Raw genomic sequence first — 16,636 nt, 5'->3', positions numbered from 1 at the left:
ACTAGCGGGTGGAAAGGGGGCAGGGCCTAAAATATGCACCATCACTAGATTATAGGTAAAATATGCAATAACCAGTGAGAATGGGCAAAATATGCAAATGCATATGCAAATATGCAAATGCATATAATCCTGTCTCTACTCATAAGTATTAAGTTTTATTGGACAGCTTTGCCTTCAGTAATAATGCTGCCATTAATTCACCCACCCTACTGTTCCCAGGAAGGAATTAGGCATGGTTGCCTCTATGGCCTTCGGGTCTATGTATATGTACTTCTGTTATCTTGTTATTCGCTCTTGTCCACAAGATGTTCAGACAGGCTGTCTGTTCTGGTCAATGTACCTTCAATATCACATTCCTAAACTTAAAAAACTAAAAACAACTTGTACAGAACAATGCACTATTACAGTAATATTTAAATCCTTACGCCATTCTGCATAAGGTACACACCTGTGAATCAGGGCAAATGGTAGGCCTTGCATCCTTAGCAAGGCGCCTGTACAACAGGCAATGTCTTCTGCAGTAGGACATTAAGAAAACAAATGTAATATAAACATAGATTTATTGATGAGTTGTTGGATAAATATGTATGTTTACATATTTCTTTTTTATCAGTAAGTTATGTTGCTCTTCTGTTATGAAGTCAGGGAGGCTGAGATCTTCCAATGGTCCACATTTATCAAATCACCTAGCTGGTGCAAAGCTGTGGTCATTAAAGCCCCGTACACACTGGTCAACTTCCAACTGAAAGACGCTCACTTTACTTGTTTGAGCGGCTTTCAGCATGTACGGGGCAGCGATGAGCGTTGAGCACTGATGTGCCCTCCCGCATCATCGCTACCGGGGCCACTCATCTCCTAGTATTACCAGCAGATGAGCAAGGGAGTGGGCAGCTTTCCATAGCGTCCCGCTATGGAAAGCAGTCCACCCCGGGGAAAATCGTTGAAATTGAGGAAGCTGGGCTGACATACACACTGTGCATACACACAGGGGGTTATTCTGGTTCACTCCTTCTGGCAAATTCCTTCTCAAATAGACAAAACCATGTGCACTGCAGGTGGGGTAGATGTTACTTGTGCAGAGAGAGTTAGATTTGGGTGGGGTTTTACTTCAAAGTGAGATCTATATTGCAGTGTAAATACAAAGCAGTCAGTATTTTCCGTGCACAGAAACAAAATAACTCACCCAAAAAATCTCTCTGCACATTTTACATCTGCCCCCCTGCAGTGCACATGGGCCCTTATTCTGATCGGTGTGGCCGGATCCGAATATGCGGCCAGGACCGTGCGTGCGAAACCCCGCCTTCCGTACGGATCGCTCACTCCGTCCGAATGCGGTAAGAAGCTGGCCGAACGGACCGCACGTGTATTTTTCATGGAATACGCCTCCTCCATCTCAGGGAACATCCCCCATCATTCGATGGTCGCAGTTCATCGACTGCAGGACCGAATGGTCCACCAGCTCCCGCAACCTCAGACCACACGGACATTTTCCCGTGCAAAAGCAGGGATCTGGGCGGGCAGCTGACATCCGGCGATGTCATATGTCCGCCCCCTACACGTGCATCACGGCCGCATTACCATGCGTACACCCAGCATTTGCATGGGAACGCCCATGAAACGCGGGGCGTATGCATATGGTAATGAGCCCAAATAGCCCTTCACGCCCCTCTCCACCCCCTGTTCGGAGTGTTCACATTTCATGCGGGATTTGGCCGTACACCCCGCTCGCACATGCGCAGAGACGCCTCTGCACATGCGCAGACACAAAACATCGGCGGCCCGAACGCACGCGGATATTACCGCACCAACCAGAATAAGGGCCATGGTTTTGTCCATCTAAGAAGGAATGATCCAGAAGGAGTGAACCAGAATACCCCACACAGAGTGTTTTTCAGCCCAGTGATTTTCCCCATAATCGTTATCCATACACGCAAAAACAATTGTATGAACTGTCACATTTTCAAACCTGCTGCATTCATTTCTACTATAGATCCACAGGTTGCCTGAAAAACATGATGTTGCACGCCGCCGTCCGGACGGTCGGCGGATGTGGAGCAGTGCGTCCCAAGCCTCTCTCTGAGGCCGGGCGTCGGGACGTTGCTAGGTAACGTCCCCAAAACTTCCGCCCAGCAGCAGCTGACGCGCGCACCTGACGTCACGCAGGCGGCACCAGTTTTGAATAAGAAGCCGGCGTCTGCTGGGCACAGACGCCGGTTATAGCTTCTAGCTTGCTCCCGGTCCCTGTTCCTGCGTTCTCTTTTGGATCCCTGGAACTATTCTCTGCAGTGGCTCCCAGCCATCTTGTCTGCTTCCAGCGGGCTGTTTGCCACAGCTCTGCTCCAGTGCCTAGTCTTGATCCACAGTTACCATCACCCCGTGGGTCACGTAAATGTTCCAGTGGAGCCTGGTGTTTCTCTTCTTTTCTCTCGGCGAGTTGCCGTTGATTTATGTTATTAAAGGCTGCTCAGTCCATTGTTTATTTTTGGGTCATTAATTGGTATATTAAAACCTTGGTGTTGGGATTTATTTAAAATACACTGTGGGGGATTCAATTAAAGTAGCTTCAAATTGTCATAAGAGTGTTCCTTTCACTCCAATGTTTACTGTTTAATCTTAGTGAATGATTGAGATTTGAAATCATTTTAAACTGGAGAAATTTGACAAACTAATTGGGTACTTGTTTCCTAGCACGGCCACAATCGTTGGGATCGTGTACCTTTAAGTTAAGGTACACGATCCCAACGTTGGACCCGATTTCTTTTGAAATCAGGTCCATTTTGCCGGCAAAGGTAAAAAATCGGGGGCATCGCGTCGGTCGGGACCATTAACATTGGTCCCGACGCGACCGACGCAATGCCCCCGATTTTGCCATAGGCTTCAATGTTAAAATATTTTTTAACATTGAAATCGTGAGCATCGCCTCGGTCTTGTGCCATTATAATGGCACAAGATGAGATGGACTTGATTAAGTCCATCTCACATTGAAAAAAATGTGAAAAATGTGAAACGGGCCAATATGACCCATTTCACATTATACATGGCCCCGTCGTCACCCCACGATAGACGCCAACCCGTAGCGTGGCGAGCGCAGCGAGCCCGCGAGGGGCGGCGGTGCGCGTCCTCCGACCTTTTCATTCCCCTACTATCCACGTCGGCGTGGAGTTGAGAATATATAGTGTGGCGAGCGCAGCGAGCCACCGAGCCCGAAGCGTGGCGAGCACAGCAAGCCCCGCGAGGGGACGCGTATACCTGTGAAGTTATACGCGTCCGCTCGCCACGCTTCGGGCGCAGTGGCTCGCTGCGCTCGCCACACTATATATTCTCAACTCCACGCCGACGTGGATAGTAGGGGAATGAAAAGGTCGGAGGACACGCACCGCCGTCGCTCGCCACGCTTCGGGTTGGCGTCTATCGTGGGGTGGGGTTTACGTAGTAAAATTTGGGGGTCTAGGGAATATTTTACATTGAATCCAATGTAAAATCGGGTCCCAGGGACCCGATTCACATTTGATTCAATCAAAAAATCGGGTCAGTCGCGTCGATCGCATCGCATGCGATGCGATCGACGCGATTTTTCCGACACGACCATCCCCGATGTAAATCGGTGTGGCCGTGCTAGGAAACAAGTACCACTAATTGTATTGCTTTGAATTGCTTTTATCCTAGTAGAGGCCTGTTAATATGGGAAATGTTCAGCCCCAGCTGTTAAATCAAATATGTAATTCGATTTAACATGTTTTAGGGTCCTGCTGTTGTTCTTTAAATAGCCACTACATTAACAATGACTGTTGCAGAGTCACACATGTAAATGAGTTGTTTAATTTCTTCATGATATGACAGGTGTCCAGAGACTGCATAGGTATACAGAAAGCTTTGTTTTAAACTATGAAATAAAGGGGGACATTTACCAAAATGGATTCGTAGAAAAAAGGTGTATTCGTAGGGAGAAATACACCTTTTTTTTACGAATTTGTATTTTCGGGATTTACAATCCCCAAAATACAACAATTCGTAGTCCTAAAGATGGAACATTCGTATTTGTAGTTACAAATACGAATGCCCTACACCATCGATAGGATACGACAGAAATCACCATTCAAAAGAATGGTGGTTTCTGATTTACTAAGCAGCCGTACTGACAATACGGCTGCTTAGTGGTGTGAAACACCCACGCAAATACGACAGGAAAATAGAACACCATTTTCCTGTTCTATTTGCGTTTTTGCCTGCACGGATCAGTCAGATCCGTGCAGGCTACAGTGTAAAAAAATAGAAAAATAAATAAATAAAAAAAAAAACGGCGTGGGGTCCCCCCCACAGCCATAACCAGCACCAGGCTGAAGGAGCCGGGGCCGGTAATTAAAAATCAGGGAGCCCGACAAATAGGGGTTCCCCGATTTTTAACAACCAGCCCCAGGCTCCAGGTCCGGGGCTGGTTCCCAAAATACGGGGGACAAAATGAGTAGGGGTCCCCCGTATTTAAAGAACCAGCCCCAGGCACAACCAGCCAGCGGGTAATGCCACAGCCGGGGGGAGACTTTTTATGCAAGTCCCCCCGGCCAAAGCATTAACCCTACCGACCAGTCAGCCTGGCCAGGGGCCCTGGGGGAGTGGGGACCCCCCCAATAAAGGGGTCCCCCCCCTCCAGGACTTACCTGACCAGGCTGAAGCCTGGTGCTGTCCTCGATGCCCCTGGGCGGTGGGCATCGAGCTGATGGTTTTGTGTAAAAAATAGAATAAAAACCATTGTTTTTTACTGTGGCACTACAAGTGCCAGCAAGCCTCCCCAGCAAGCTGGGACTTGGATAACCACAAGTCCCAGCCTGCTGGGCATTAAAGGGCCCGCTGGGTCTTGTAGTGCCACCGTAAAAAAAATAGTTAAATAAAACACACTGACACCCGTTTTAAATAAAAGTTTAATACACACATTACATACATACTGATACTTACCTTTCTTGATCCCGTAGGTAGCCCTGGTCCTGATGTCCTGTGTCGTCCTCCAGGTCCATGTCGGCTGTCTGCGTCGTCCTCCAGGTCCATGTCGACGGTCCGTGTCGTCCTCCAGGTCCATGGCGGTGTCCGGGTCCGAAGAAATCCATGTTGGAGCTGTGGAAGGAAATCCTACTCACCTGTTCCTGCGCTGAAGAAGTCTTGTCTTGATCCGCCGTAGTCCAGGTAATCTTCCTGCTGTCGCCGGTCCCCGCTGTCTGCGCTGTCCGTGCATCGCGCTGAGGAGAGATGCTGAAGATTCATATTCGCCGCCTCTCCTCAGACTGAATTCTATTGGCCGCCTAGCAGGCCAATCAGGAGCCGAGAAAGTCGGCTCCTGATTGGCCTGCTAGGCGGCCAATAGAATTCAGTCTGAGGAGAGGCGGCGAATATGAATCTTCAGCATCTCTCCTCAGCGCGATGCACGGACAGCGCAGACAGCGGGGACCGGCGACAGCAGGAAGATTACCTGGACTACGGCGGATCAAGACAAGACTTCTTCAGCGCAGGAACAGGTGAGTAGGATTTCCTTCCACAGCTCCAACATGGATTTCTTCGGACCCGGACACCGCCATGGACCTGGAGGACGACACGGACCGTCGACATGGACCTGGAGGACGACGCAGACAGCCGACATGGACCTGGAGGACGACACAGGACATCAGGACCAGGGCTACCTACGGGATCAAGAAAGGTAAGTATCAGTATGTATGTAATGTGTGTATTAAACTTTTATTTAAAACGGGTGTCAGTGTGTTTTATTTAACTATTTTTTTTACGGTGGCACTACAAGACCCAGCGGGCCCTTTAATGCCCAGCAGGCTGGGACTTGTGGTTATCCAAGTCCCAGCTTGCTGGGGAGGCTTGCTGGCACTTGTAGTGCCACAGTAAAAAACAATGGTTTTTATTCTATTTTTTACACAAAACCATCAGCTCGATGCCCACCGCCCAGGGGCATCGAGGACAGCACCAGGCTTCAGCCTGGTCAGGTAAGTCCTGGAGGGGGGGGACCCCTTTATTGGGGGGGTCCCCACTCCCCCAGGGCCCCTGGCCAGGCTGACTGGTCGGTAGGGTTAATGCTTTGGCCGGGGGGACTTGCATAAAAAGTCTCCCCCCGGCTGTGGCATTACCCGCTGGCTGGTTGTGCCTGGGGCTGGTTCTTTAAATACGGGGGACCCCTACTCATTTTGTCCCCCGTATTTTGGGAACCAGCCCCGGACCTGGAGCCTGGGGCTGGTTGTTAAAAATCGGGGAACCCCTATTTGTCGGGCTCCCTGATTTTTAATTACCGGCCCCGGCTCCTTCAGCCTGGTGCTGGTTATGGCTGTGGGGGGGACCCCACGCCGTTTTTTTTTTTAATTTATTTTTTTTTCTATTTTTTTTACACCATGCAGCCTGCACGGATCTGACTGATCCGTGCAGACTGCTAGAAATAATTCGTATTAGCAGCCGTATATACGGCCGCTAATACGAATCATTACACCATCGGAGGGTTACAAAGCAGTCGTATATGACTGCTTTGTAACTGATCCTCCGGAACACGACTTTGCATACGACTTAAACAGTCGTATGCAGTCGTAGGGAAAATACCAATACGAAAAACTAGGTTTTTCATATTGGTAAATTTCCCCCAAACTCTTTTTCAGGTGTTCAGTATGAGTGGTAAACAGGTTTTTTTATAGATTGGAAAAATAACAATTTTGGCTTAGTTTTGCTAGTTATAGGGGTGCTAAAAGATAACCCCTTGTCGAAAGGTTTAATGGGTACTTGTTTCCTAGCACGGCGCCTCCGATTTTGATCATAGTGCATCTTATACAATCGCATGCAATATAGCGGCATGCGATGCAATTCAATTTTTAATTGTACAAGCACCCAGATGGGTGCTTACAATGTTAAATGCACCCCCATTGTCAATGCCACCCCCACTATCAATGCCAACCCAAGCGTGGCGAGCGGCGGCGGTAAGCGTCCTCCGACCTTTTCATACCCCCACTATCCATGTCGGCGTGGGGTTGATCTAAGATAGTGAGGCGAGCGCGGCGAGCGGACATGGATTTCTTTACATGTATTCCGCGTCCGCTCGCCGCAATTCGGGCTCGTATTCCGCGGCCCCTCGCGGGGCACGCTGCGCTCGCCACGCTTCGGGCTTCTATTCCGTGGCCCCTCGCGAGGCTCGCTTCAGGCTTCTATTAAGCGGCCCCTCTCGGGGCTCGCTGCGTTTCCCACACTATCTAAAATCAACTCCACAACTTCACCTTTTTGCGATGAGGTCGCATAGTATTGGTTGTGATGGGGTCGCTTGGTCTGAAGTGCGACTGGGTCGCAGTATTTTCTTTATGGTTATCTTCCTTTATCCATGTGTATTTATCCTTTATCCCATACCTGTGTAAAGATAGGGATTTATACGTTTGTATTCTCCTTAACAATGTTATCAAGTTTGGGTTACCAGCTTAGTCAGCTTTCCTCTTGGACCTATCTCTGGTGGTCGCCACGGACTTGTAACTACATAACACCTGGTTGCACCGAAACTAGGGCGGGCTTAACTCACCCTTTGAAATGTGGCGGCTACAGGCGAAGTCTATCATCCTGCAGTCTGTGGTCACCTGTCAGAGAAGGCCAATAGAGTTAGTGTAGAATATAGAGGCGGCATGCAGGATCTTAAGTTACTCCCTGGAACGTAACACATACTTCAAAGTATTCACATTGTTTGACACAAAATAATCCAAATAATATACACCAAGAGATCAACATCAACTGCAAAGGACACCTGTAACATTGTAGTAATGAACTCTAAATCATTGATATTGGGTGAAGTTCAGGACCATTGAAAAATAAAAAATATTTTTGCAGCACTTTAACTATGGTGGTACCTATGTGCTGTATTTGGGAAGGACCACCCAGCAGCACCAACCAAGCCACACTATTGTCCTTTCATGCCACTGCCATTATTTGCAGTGCTTCCCATGGTTGATTGCGCAAGGCTTCTTCATGCAGCATTACATACATTATAGCTAGCCCCCCCCCCCCCCCCCCAGTGCTGTGAACAGGAACTTTTCAAAGCAATCTCCTGAAGGAGTGTAAACATGAATTTTAACAAATTGCCTTTCAACATTGCTTATTTCATTTTCAGGCGTCTACTCATTTACATTTCATTAGCGCTCTTTTGAATCTTACTTATTAATCTTTTATTATAAGAGCTGCTTACCCTCCTAGCGCGGAACATACAAATTTGTCATGCTGCAGCAGGTCAGCCAGTGGGTGAAATAAATTTGTGACGCCTGTGATGCCTTTGCCACAAAGCACTTTGTGGTGCCTTGTGGCAAGCTGCAGACCTCATTTTACCACTGGTGGTAACCTCATTCTCCCAGGTGACCAGTAGGCTTGGCAGATTTTCTATCCCCGTCCTTTCACAACCTCTTCTCCCTTGTTCCCTCATTAATACCTGTCCCCAGCCTTTCACATTTACACCCCCTTCTCCAATGTCAACTCACTTATACCTGTAAGTACCTTTGCAGCAGGAAAAAACTTCCATTAACCCCAACATCAGTCAGCAACCAAACACTCTTAACATCTTCCCACTGCCAAGACTTTATAGATTAGGGAATAGTTGGAGGACCTTATAGGTCGAGAACTACATGGGCCAGCATGCTCAAGGATGAAGGAGGAGGAATGAGCTAAAGGGACTCTGTGTGGCATAAATTGTAGAGGGCTCTGTCTGGCATAATGTTTATAAGTGGGTCTACTCTGGCACAATGTGTATAAGGGATACTACTGTGTGAATCAATGTGAATAACAGCACTCAATTACAGAGTACATAAACAATTAAGCAAAACCAGAAACAGTGACTTATAGTTGAATACATAGAGGACAAGCACAGAGTGCATAAACATAGCAGCATCCGCAGACGACACTGAAATAAGTATCAGGGTGGCAGAAAACAGCTGGATTTCATGCCATTGAAGATGATTTAAGGGTCTAGTATTCTCAAACTACAACTCCTGGCGCTAGCATGTGGTGGGCTAACCAGCATAGGGCATTGCTAATATGCGAGTACTGCATGCTAAGTGTAGCCCCCTGCCTATGCCACCTAGCTGGGCTGCCATGTTTTGGGTCATGCAAATGGTTCAGACACACCTGTGCTGTTCAGACTTCTCCTCCGCTGCTACATGCATGCATGTTCAGATTTAAGCACTTTAGGGAAGAGGGTCTTCTCGTGTGAGATTACATTCTAAAGGGGAGGGGAAGACAGACATAGGTGACACAGATGGGGTAGACAGTGAGCATGGAACAGAGGGTTAGGATTAGAGTTGGCTGGTTTGGTGAAGAAGTGGGTCTTCAGATCCCATTTGAACTTTTGTAGAGACTCTTAGGGGGTATGCAATCCAGGATTATGGCTGTCTATCCCTCCTGACAGCTGTGAACCTGGCCCATTTGCGCTTTGCCCGACAGCAAATTGGCAGGCGGGATTTAATGTCCCATCTGACAATCAGTGAAAAGGGGGCATGGCCGCAAAAATGGCCATGGATTGCCGATCTACGGCCAGAATCGCAAAAATCCACAGCCGTTATCGGCAGAACGGGCCCGACAGCTTTTAGAGTCGTGCTCATTCTACCGTGATCCCTCTTCAATGCTGTTGGTAAACACAGCCTTGAATAGGGACCCACCGCTATTTCCCCCATCGGAAATAGCAGCGGACGATTGCATACGCCCCTCAGGGAGAGAAGTAGAAAATACCATAGACTGGGAACAGCACATGAATTGGTGCCTTTCTGTTTTTGACACACACCTTTTTCAAGCACTAGCCCTAATTTCCCATATGCGGGGGGCACCAATTTCCAATCTGTGGACATCAATATATCTAGTTACAGCGCTTGTCTTTTGCTTCAGATATTCTTTAGTAAATGTAATCATGCTTCTAGGATTGTTGTCATGCTTTATGAAACATTGAGTAGTATTTGATAGACAACTTTGAATATTTAGAAAAAAAGTTTGCTGGGACTATTAATTGTTACAATTTATAATTACATTTTTTTTTTTTAATTTAGACCTAATCAGTTGTTACCAATGTGATGGAAAAAAAAATTGATTTGTGAATTTTCTTAATACTGTACTCCTCTATCCTAGAGTAGTAGTTATAATTGTTATGGCTGGTAATTTTGTTGTGGTGGCGGCAGGGGGATGGTTTGTTAGATGGGGCACTGGGATGGGGGATGGTTGGTTAGATGGGGGGACTGGGCTGGGGGGAGAGGGGGCAGAGGGAGGAGAGGGAAAAAGGTTAGGGGGAGCATGGATTTGAAAGAGTTGTAAGTTAACAACAGGCCTTTAAAGCTCCTGTGCCCCAGCGCTGCAGTCTCCATGTCACTGGCACGGTCAGTGCAGAGTCTCCTGCTCCCACTCACCAGCGCTGCAGGAGGACTCTGTCAATCTGGTCTTCACGGACCGGGTTTCCTGTTCCCTGGTGCCGAGTCTCCTGCTCCCACTCACCAGCGCTGCAGGAGGACTCTCTGTCAATGGTGTCTTCCTGGCCGAGTCTCCTTTTCCCCGATGCCGAGTCTCCTGCTTCCACTCACCAGCGCTGCAGGACTCTGTCAGTAGGGCAGTCAGCGCTGGGTCTATTGCTGCCCTGCCTGCTCCAGCGCCCCGGCACAGGGTCTCCTGCTCCCACTCCATTATGAAGGGTCTCTGTTCCCCGGCGCTGCAGGTTTCTGTTAATGGGGAGGCAGCGCCGGGTCTTCTGCACCCCCTCCCCTGCGCTGCTGGTCTGGGGCAGGCAGCACCGGGTCTAACATAGCCTTTACTCAGGGCAGGGCATTATTTGAAAAATACATTTGGGTGCAGGGGATTGCCTCAAGTGCCTTTGGGGCCCCCCAAGCGGCCAGGCCCCATAGCAATGGCACCCTCTACAGTTACGCCAATGCATGGTGGTGTTTTGTTTTAGTTTGCAAGACAGCGACCCTGTTTTGATGAATTCTGTCACTTTATGATTATGTACACAATCTGACAAGTGAAATGCTTAAATTGCCCACTTCTAACTACCCAATCATTCTCACATACTGAATGTAAAGGAAATTTCTGTTCATATAATGTTTGCTATATGGGGGAATAATATTTCCCCTGCACACAGTAAATAAAAATATTCCTATACTGTGTAGCTTTAGGATCTCCTTCATGAACATATGTACTAAATTGCTAAATGGTACTGTGCATATTTATCATTTGTTATTTTGCCACATTCCAAAATGCATTTTTATCCCTTTAATATTACTTAACTAAAAAACAATTCTAACTGGCTACAACTAACATGAACTCTAAATGTTTTGATCTCTAAAGGACTAAGGGGTAGATTTATTAAGCTCGGTGAAGTGATAGTGTCTGGTTTTTATCACCGGCCAATCAACTCCTACCTGTCATTATTCAAACCAAGCTTGTAACTTCAGAGGTAGGAGCTGATTGGCCAGTGATAAAAACAAGACACTTTATCACTTCACAGAGCTGAATAAATCTGCCCCTAATTTCTAAAAAAATTAACTGCAAAATTATTTGTCCAGTTTTCATTTAAAATATCATTTAAATTGTGTCCTCTAGTGTGTACCCAGCAAGACTGTTAACTTTTTATACACACGACTTTGAGCACCAGTCAAATTCTCCCTCTCTAAATACTTTGTTCTTTTTAAATAGAGGGATTCCAGGAAAGAACTGTGGAACCATCACTGTCACAGCAGAGGAACTGAACAATTGCAGAGTAAGTAACATACAATCAATCAATCTATATAAATCTATTAAGCGGTTTTACAAGCATATACAGTAGCTTCGCACTAGGGATGTGCACCAGCCACTTTAATGCTGCCCATACATATGTGAGATATTGCATGCAATCATTCGATTTTGGCCACATCTGGCCGATAAATGGAATGATTGCATGCATTTTTAAGAGTACATTTGACGCGATGCGCAGGCATGCCGTCGAATGTTGCATCGATAGATATTATGGGCTGCACATAATATTTATCGAAATTGCATGAGCAATCGCATGTGGCTTTTAACCACATGCGATTGCTTGAATGCAATCAACGGCGGGTTTGGGGGACTGGAGTGGGAACCGGAACTGGCGGAGGAGCGAAGCACTGGCGGCGAGTGGGTACTTACCTGACTGGCCATGGAAGTGGGGACCAGAGCTGGGAACCACGGTGGAGCCTGTGAAGAAGCACTTTCAGGTGGCGAGACTCAGCAGCAGATAGCACTGGACAGCCCTCTGATTGGCTGAGAGAGAGAGAGAGTGTGAATGTGAGCTCTCTCTCAGCAGTCTCAGCCAATCAGAGGGCCATTCAGTGTTTCAAAGTCATCTGCTGCCGCTGCTGAGTCCTGCCGCCTGAAAGCTCCACCGCTCCGGTCCCCGGTACACAGCTGCCACGCCACCCCTCTTCCAGCACACGATGTCCATCGCAGTATGGCAATACTTTCTGCTGCCCTCCTTTACATGTGTTTTTTTTTATTTTTTATAATAAATCTCTTAGGGGCTATTTGGTTAATACACCCCTCGGCATTTATCATATGTACAGTGTCCTAGTAATAAGTATAGTGCTGGTTTCAAGATAAAAAAAAAAGAAAATCCATATTGTAATGGTCCATTATGGTAGACTTGTTTGATCAAAGTGTGTTGCTTTAAATACAAGTTATTGAAATCAAGATCCAAACGTGTTTCATAATAATTGTTACATGCAAAATAAAAATTAGTAGTTTACATAATTGTATATAATTTGTGAATTTATGCTCATGTTTAGTGTGTTATTTTTATATAAGAGTGATTTAAGGACAGAGAGGAAAAATTGACAAATGATCGTCTCAGAATGAAATTCAGTTTGCAATATTACACTTTAGCTCCCAAGGGATGTTTCAGAGCCAACACACACAGTAATATATGATAATACCTGGGGAGAGAAATGCCTACGTTTCTGAGGCTACAGTCTCTCAACACACTTTCCTTTTTGTTTTGTGGTTTGTTTGTTTTTTATTGAAAAATCTGAGAATATATAGAAATGTCTGTAAGATATTGAACAAAAAGGGAACACCCGGAATTGTGCTAATCTATAGCCCTTATAGTTTTCATAAACATAAAAATCACTAAGATTTTATTTATTTGATTGCATTTACTCCCTCTTTTTTACTATTTACTTTCACAATTTCAATTCAAATCAAATTAGAGATTATGTTGTTCAAACAGTCCTATGATGCAGTAAAAAATGACAGGATAGAATTTAAAACCAGATTATAAACACATGAACTCAGAATTAAATCTAAGTATGTTTTAATATGGAAAAATTTCCACAATGCTTAAGGACAAAAACCATGACATAGAAAAATATTACTGCACCAGATCCTCCAAAATAATAAGTATTTATCTATCTATCGATCTATGTTATCTATCACCTCAGGGCTGTCTTCACAGCAGTGTGTAGCAAAGCAGTGTATCCCCTACAGCTGTCTGGGGATAGGTGGCAGAAGGATGTGGTATGTGGTATGTCCAGCCCCCTACTGACTTCCTCATAGAAGCTAATTAAATTAGTCTGACATTATCTATTTTTGACAAACCCACGCTGAGCCTTACTTATCATAATCTATGTCAAAATGTCTATAATTTTCAGGGTTAGTTTTGCTACCTTTCTTCCATATTGGTACTACTTTAGCTATGCACCAGTCCCTTGGTACCGTCCCCGAGTTTAATTCCGCGAATATCAGATATAATGGTAGTGCTATGACAGAACTCAATTATTTTAGTATCTTAGGGTGTATTTCATCTGGGCCAGGAGATTTGTTACTATTTAGGTTCTGTAATCTATTTTTGACTATTTCCTCACTCAAACATACAGTTTGGGAGCAATCAAGTGCCGAGCATTTAATTCGTGGGAGGTTCTTCTGAAGATTCTTCCCTTGTAAATACGGAAGCAAAAAATTAATTTAATAATTCTGCTTTCTCTTTTCCTTTTATTACCAGGGTACCCTGCTTATTTTTTAGGGGGCCAATATTTTCCTTCCTTAACCATTTCCCGTTTATATAACTGTAGAATTTTGTTGGGACTAGATTTGCTATCTGCGGCTATTTTACTTTCAGTCTCTAATTAAGCCATCTTGATTATATGTTTACATTTCTTATTACATTCTTTATATGCGGCAAATTATTTGGGTGTCCCATCTTGTTTAAACGTTTGGAATGCCCTACTTTTTTTTAGCTATTTCAAATTTGACTTTGCTGTTAAGCCACATAAGTTTCCTTTTGACATTTGTTCTTTTATTTACTTTAGCAATAAATTTATTGGTGCCCTCCAGCAGTATTTTTTGCCACCTTTTAGTAGTATCCATACCTCTAAATAATTCCTTCCAGTTTATATACTTTAAGGACTCATCAAACTTACCAAAGTTTTCTTTTCTGAAATCTAAGGACCTAGTTGGTCCAATATAAATATATATCAAATTTGATAATATTGTGATCACTGTTCCCCAATGTCTCCCTAATGGTTATGTAACAATGGCCCTTATTCTGATCGGTGCGGCCCGATCAGAATATGCGGCCACGACCGTGCAGGCGAATCCCCGCCTTCCATACGGATCGCCACCTGCCGTCCGTACGCGGATATGTGGCGATCCGCATGAAATTGGACGGGGATACGCCTCCTCCATGGTGGGAGCAGCCCCTGCATTCGATGGTCGCCGAACATCGAATGCAGGGCCGCACGCTCCACCAGGTCCCGCAACACAAGACCACACGGACACTTGTCCGTGTGAAATCTTGTATGGGGGCGGGCAGCTGACATCCGGCGATATCAGATGCCCGCCCCCAACACATGCGTCACAGCCTCATTACCATGCGTACGCCCCGCGTTTGCATGGGAACGCCCATGAAACGCGGGGCGTATGCATAGGGAAATGAGGCTAAGTAGCCCCTCACGCCCCTATCCACCCCCTTTGCGGCGTTAAAAAAAATTGTGCGGCGATTTCGCCTGCACATGCGCAGAGTGCCCTCTGCACATGCGCAGAGCGAAAACATCGGCGGAACGGCCGCATGCGGCCGTTACCGCTTAGATCAGAATAAGGGCCAATGTCCTCTTTGTTGCTTATCAAGAGATCCAGGATATTCTGGTTGGTTATTTCTGGTTTGACTTTCAATAAATTGGTACAAATAATGGTCATTTATGGCACCCAATAAAACATTTCCCTTAGCGGTACTAGTTGACCTATCTTTCCAATTTTTTTCTGGGTAGTTAAAATCACCCATAATAATAATGTCCCCTTAACTGTCCGCTTTTCCCACCTATAGCAAGAGGTCTTTTTTCTCCTCCTTATTTATGTTGGGTAGTTTATAACATGCTCCTACTATAAGTTTTTTAGCCCCTTTGATATTACCTGTGATTTCTAACCATACCGATTCTACTGACTCCATTGTGCTCTCATATATGTCTTCCCTTATGTTATGGTTTTAATGATAGTTACACATATAAATAAACCCCACCTACTCTTCTACCTAATCTGTTTTTCTAAACAGACTATAACCGTCTGTTAGCCTACAGCCTCCAGTATTTTTTTAAAGAGACAATTATTTACACAGCAAAACCAGTTTGATTTTGCAGTGTAAATGATTGCTGCTTTAAAAAACTGGGGATTTCTTACCAAATCTCTCACTTTCTGAATCTCTCGTACTATTGCATTTCACCCAAAGAATCATTAAGATCACTTTAATTTTGTGGTCTAAGGGACAGATGTATCAAGCTTCAAAAAGTTATAAAGTAAAGAGTGATAAACAACCAGCCAATCAGCTCCTAACTTAACCTCCATAACTACCCTTGAACTGCACTTGCTGACTCCATCTAAGTGTGCGCTATCTGTGAATCCAATCTCTAATTGTATATTCAGAACAATATATTGTTCATTTGGTGGTTGTGTACACTTGTTATGTCTGTGAACAATGCTGTTCACAGACATATTGCATTGGCCCTACAGCATAACCAGTGCCGATATACAGTAGTGCTTAAAATTTGGGGAATCAGTCAGAATTTTATGTATTTCTGCTGACATTGATATTTTACAGCCTGATGAGCATCAGCAACTTTTCTTCTGAGGCCCTCAGAAATCTCCTTTGTTCGTGACATGACACACTTCCACAAACGTGTTGTGAACATCAGACTTGATGAGAGGAACACCTGATAGTCATCCCATAGATTAACATTCCTTAACACTTATTCTGGTCCACAGGCAATGCTGGGTTGCACATTTTGGAACCCTGACATTACAGGGATTATTACACATAGTTTAATGTTGTACAATGTGGCACAGTATCTGTTATAAATAATATCATGACACCTCTTTTTCCTGGTCACCTTTAATTATCAGATCGAGGAGAGCAGACTCCAGAATACCATAATATCCTGGCGAACCTAGTAGCAGTGGTACACCAGGAGCTGTCTAATTAGCCACTCTTCATCCATTACCCACTCTTATGGGGTGTTATGCTTTGCGCTGCCGCTAAAGCTGCGACAACACATGGGATCAGGGACATGTATTTTCGCAGGATTGTGGATCCATTTTCTGCCAATAAACAGCCCTAACATAAACAACCTCTAAATGGATTCCGCTATAATAACAGTCAGTCATTATT

At 45.3% G+C, this 16,636-nt stretch overlaps 1 protein-coding gene across 1 annotated transcript in view; it reads left to right on the top strand.

Moving 5' to 3' along the window:
• Positions 1-16,636, top strand: part of CPNE8 (copine 8) — a 315,213-nt gene that overhangs the window by 175,450 nt on the left and 123,127 nt on the right. Inside the window, exon 7 of the mRNA XM_083182933.1 lies at positions 11,668-11,731. Within this exon, the coding sequence (XP_083039059.1) occupies positions 11,668-11,731 (64 nt within the window). The remainder of the gene's footprint in view (positions 1-11,667; positions 11,732-16,636) is intronic.

This window comes from Crinia signifera, chromosome 4, assembly GCF_055691185.1.
Source record: "Crinia signifera chromosome 4, ASM5569118v1, whole genome shotgun sequence".
Lineage (NCBI taxonomy): Eukaryota > Metazoa > Chordata > Amphibia > Anura > Myobatrachidae > Crinia > Crinia signifera.
This window is presented reverse-complemented; position numbering and strand designations above follow the sequence as displayed.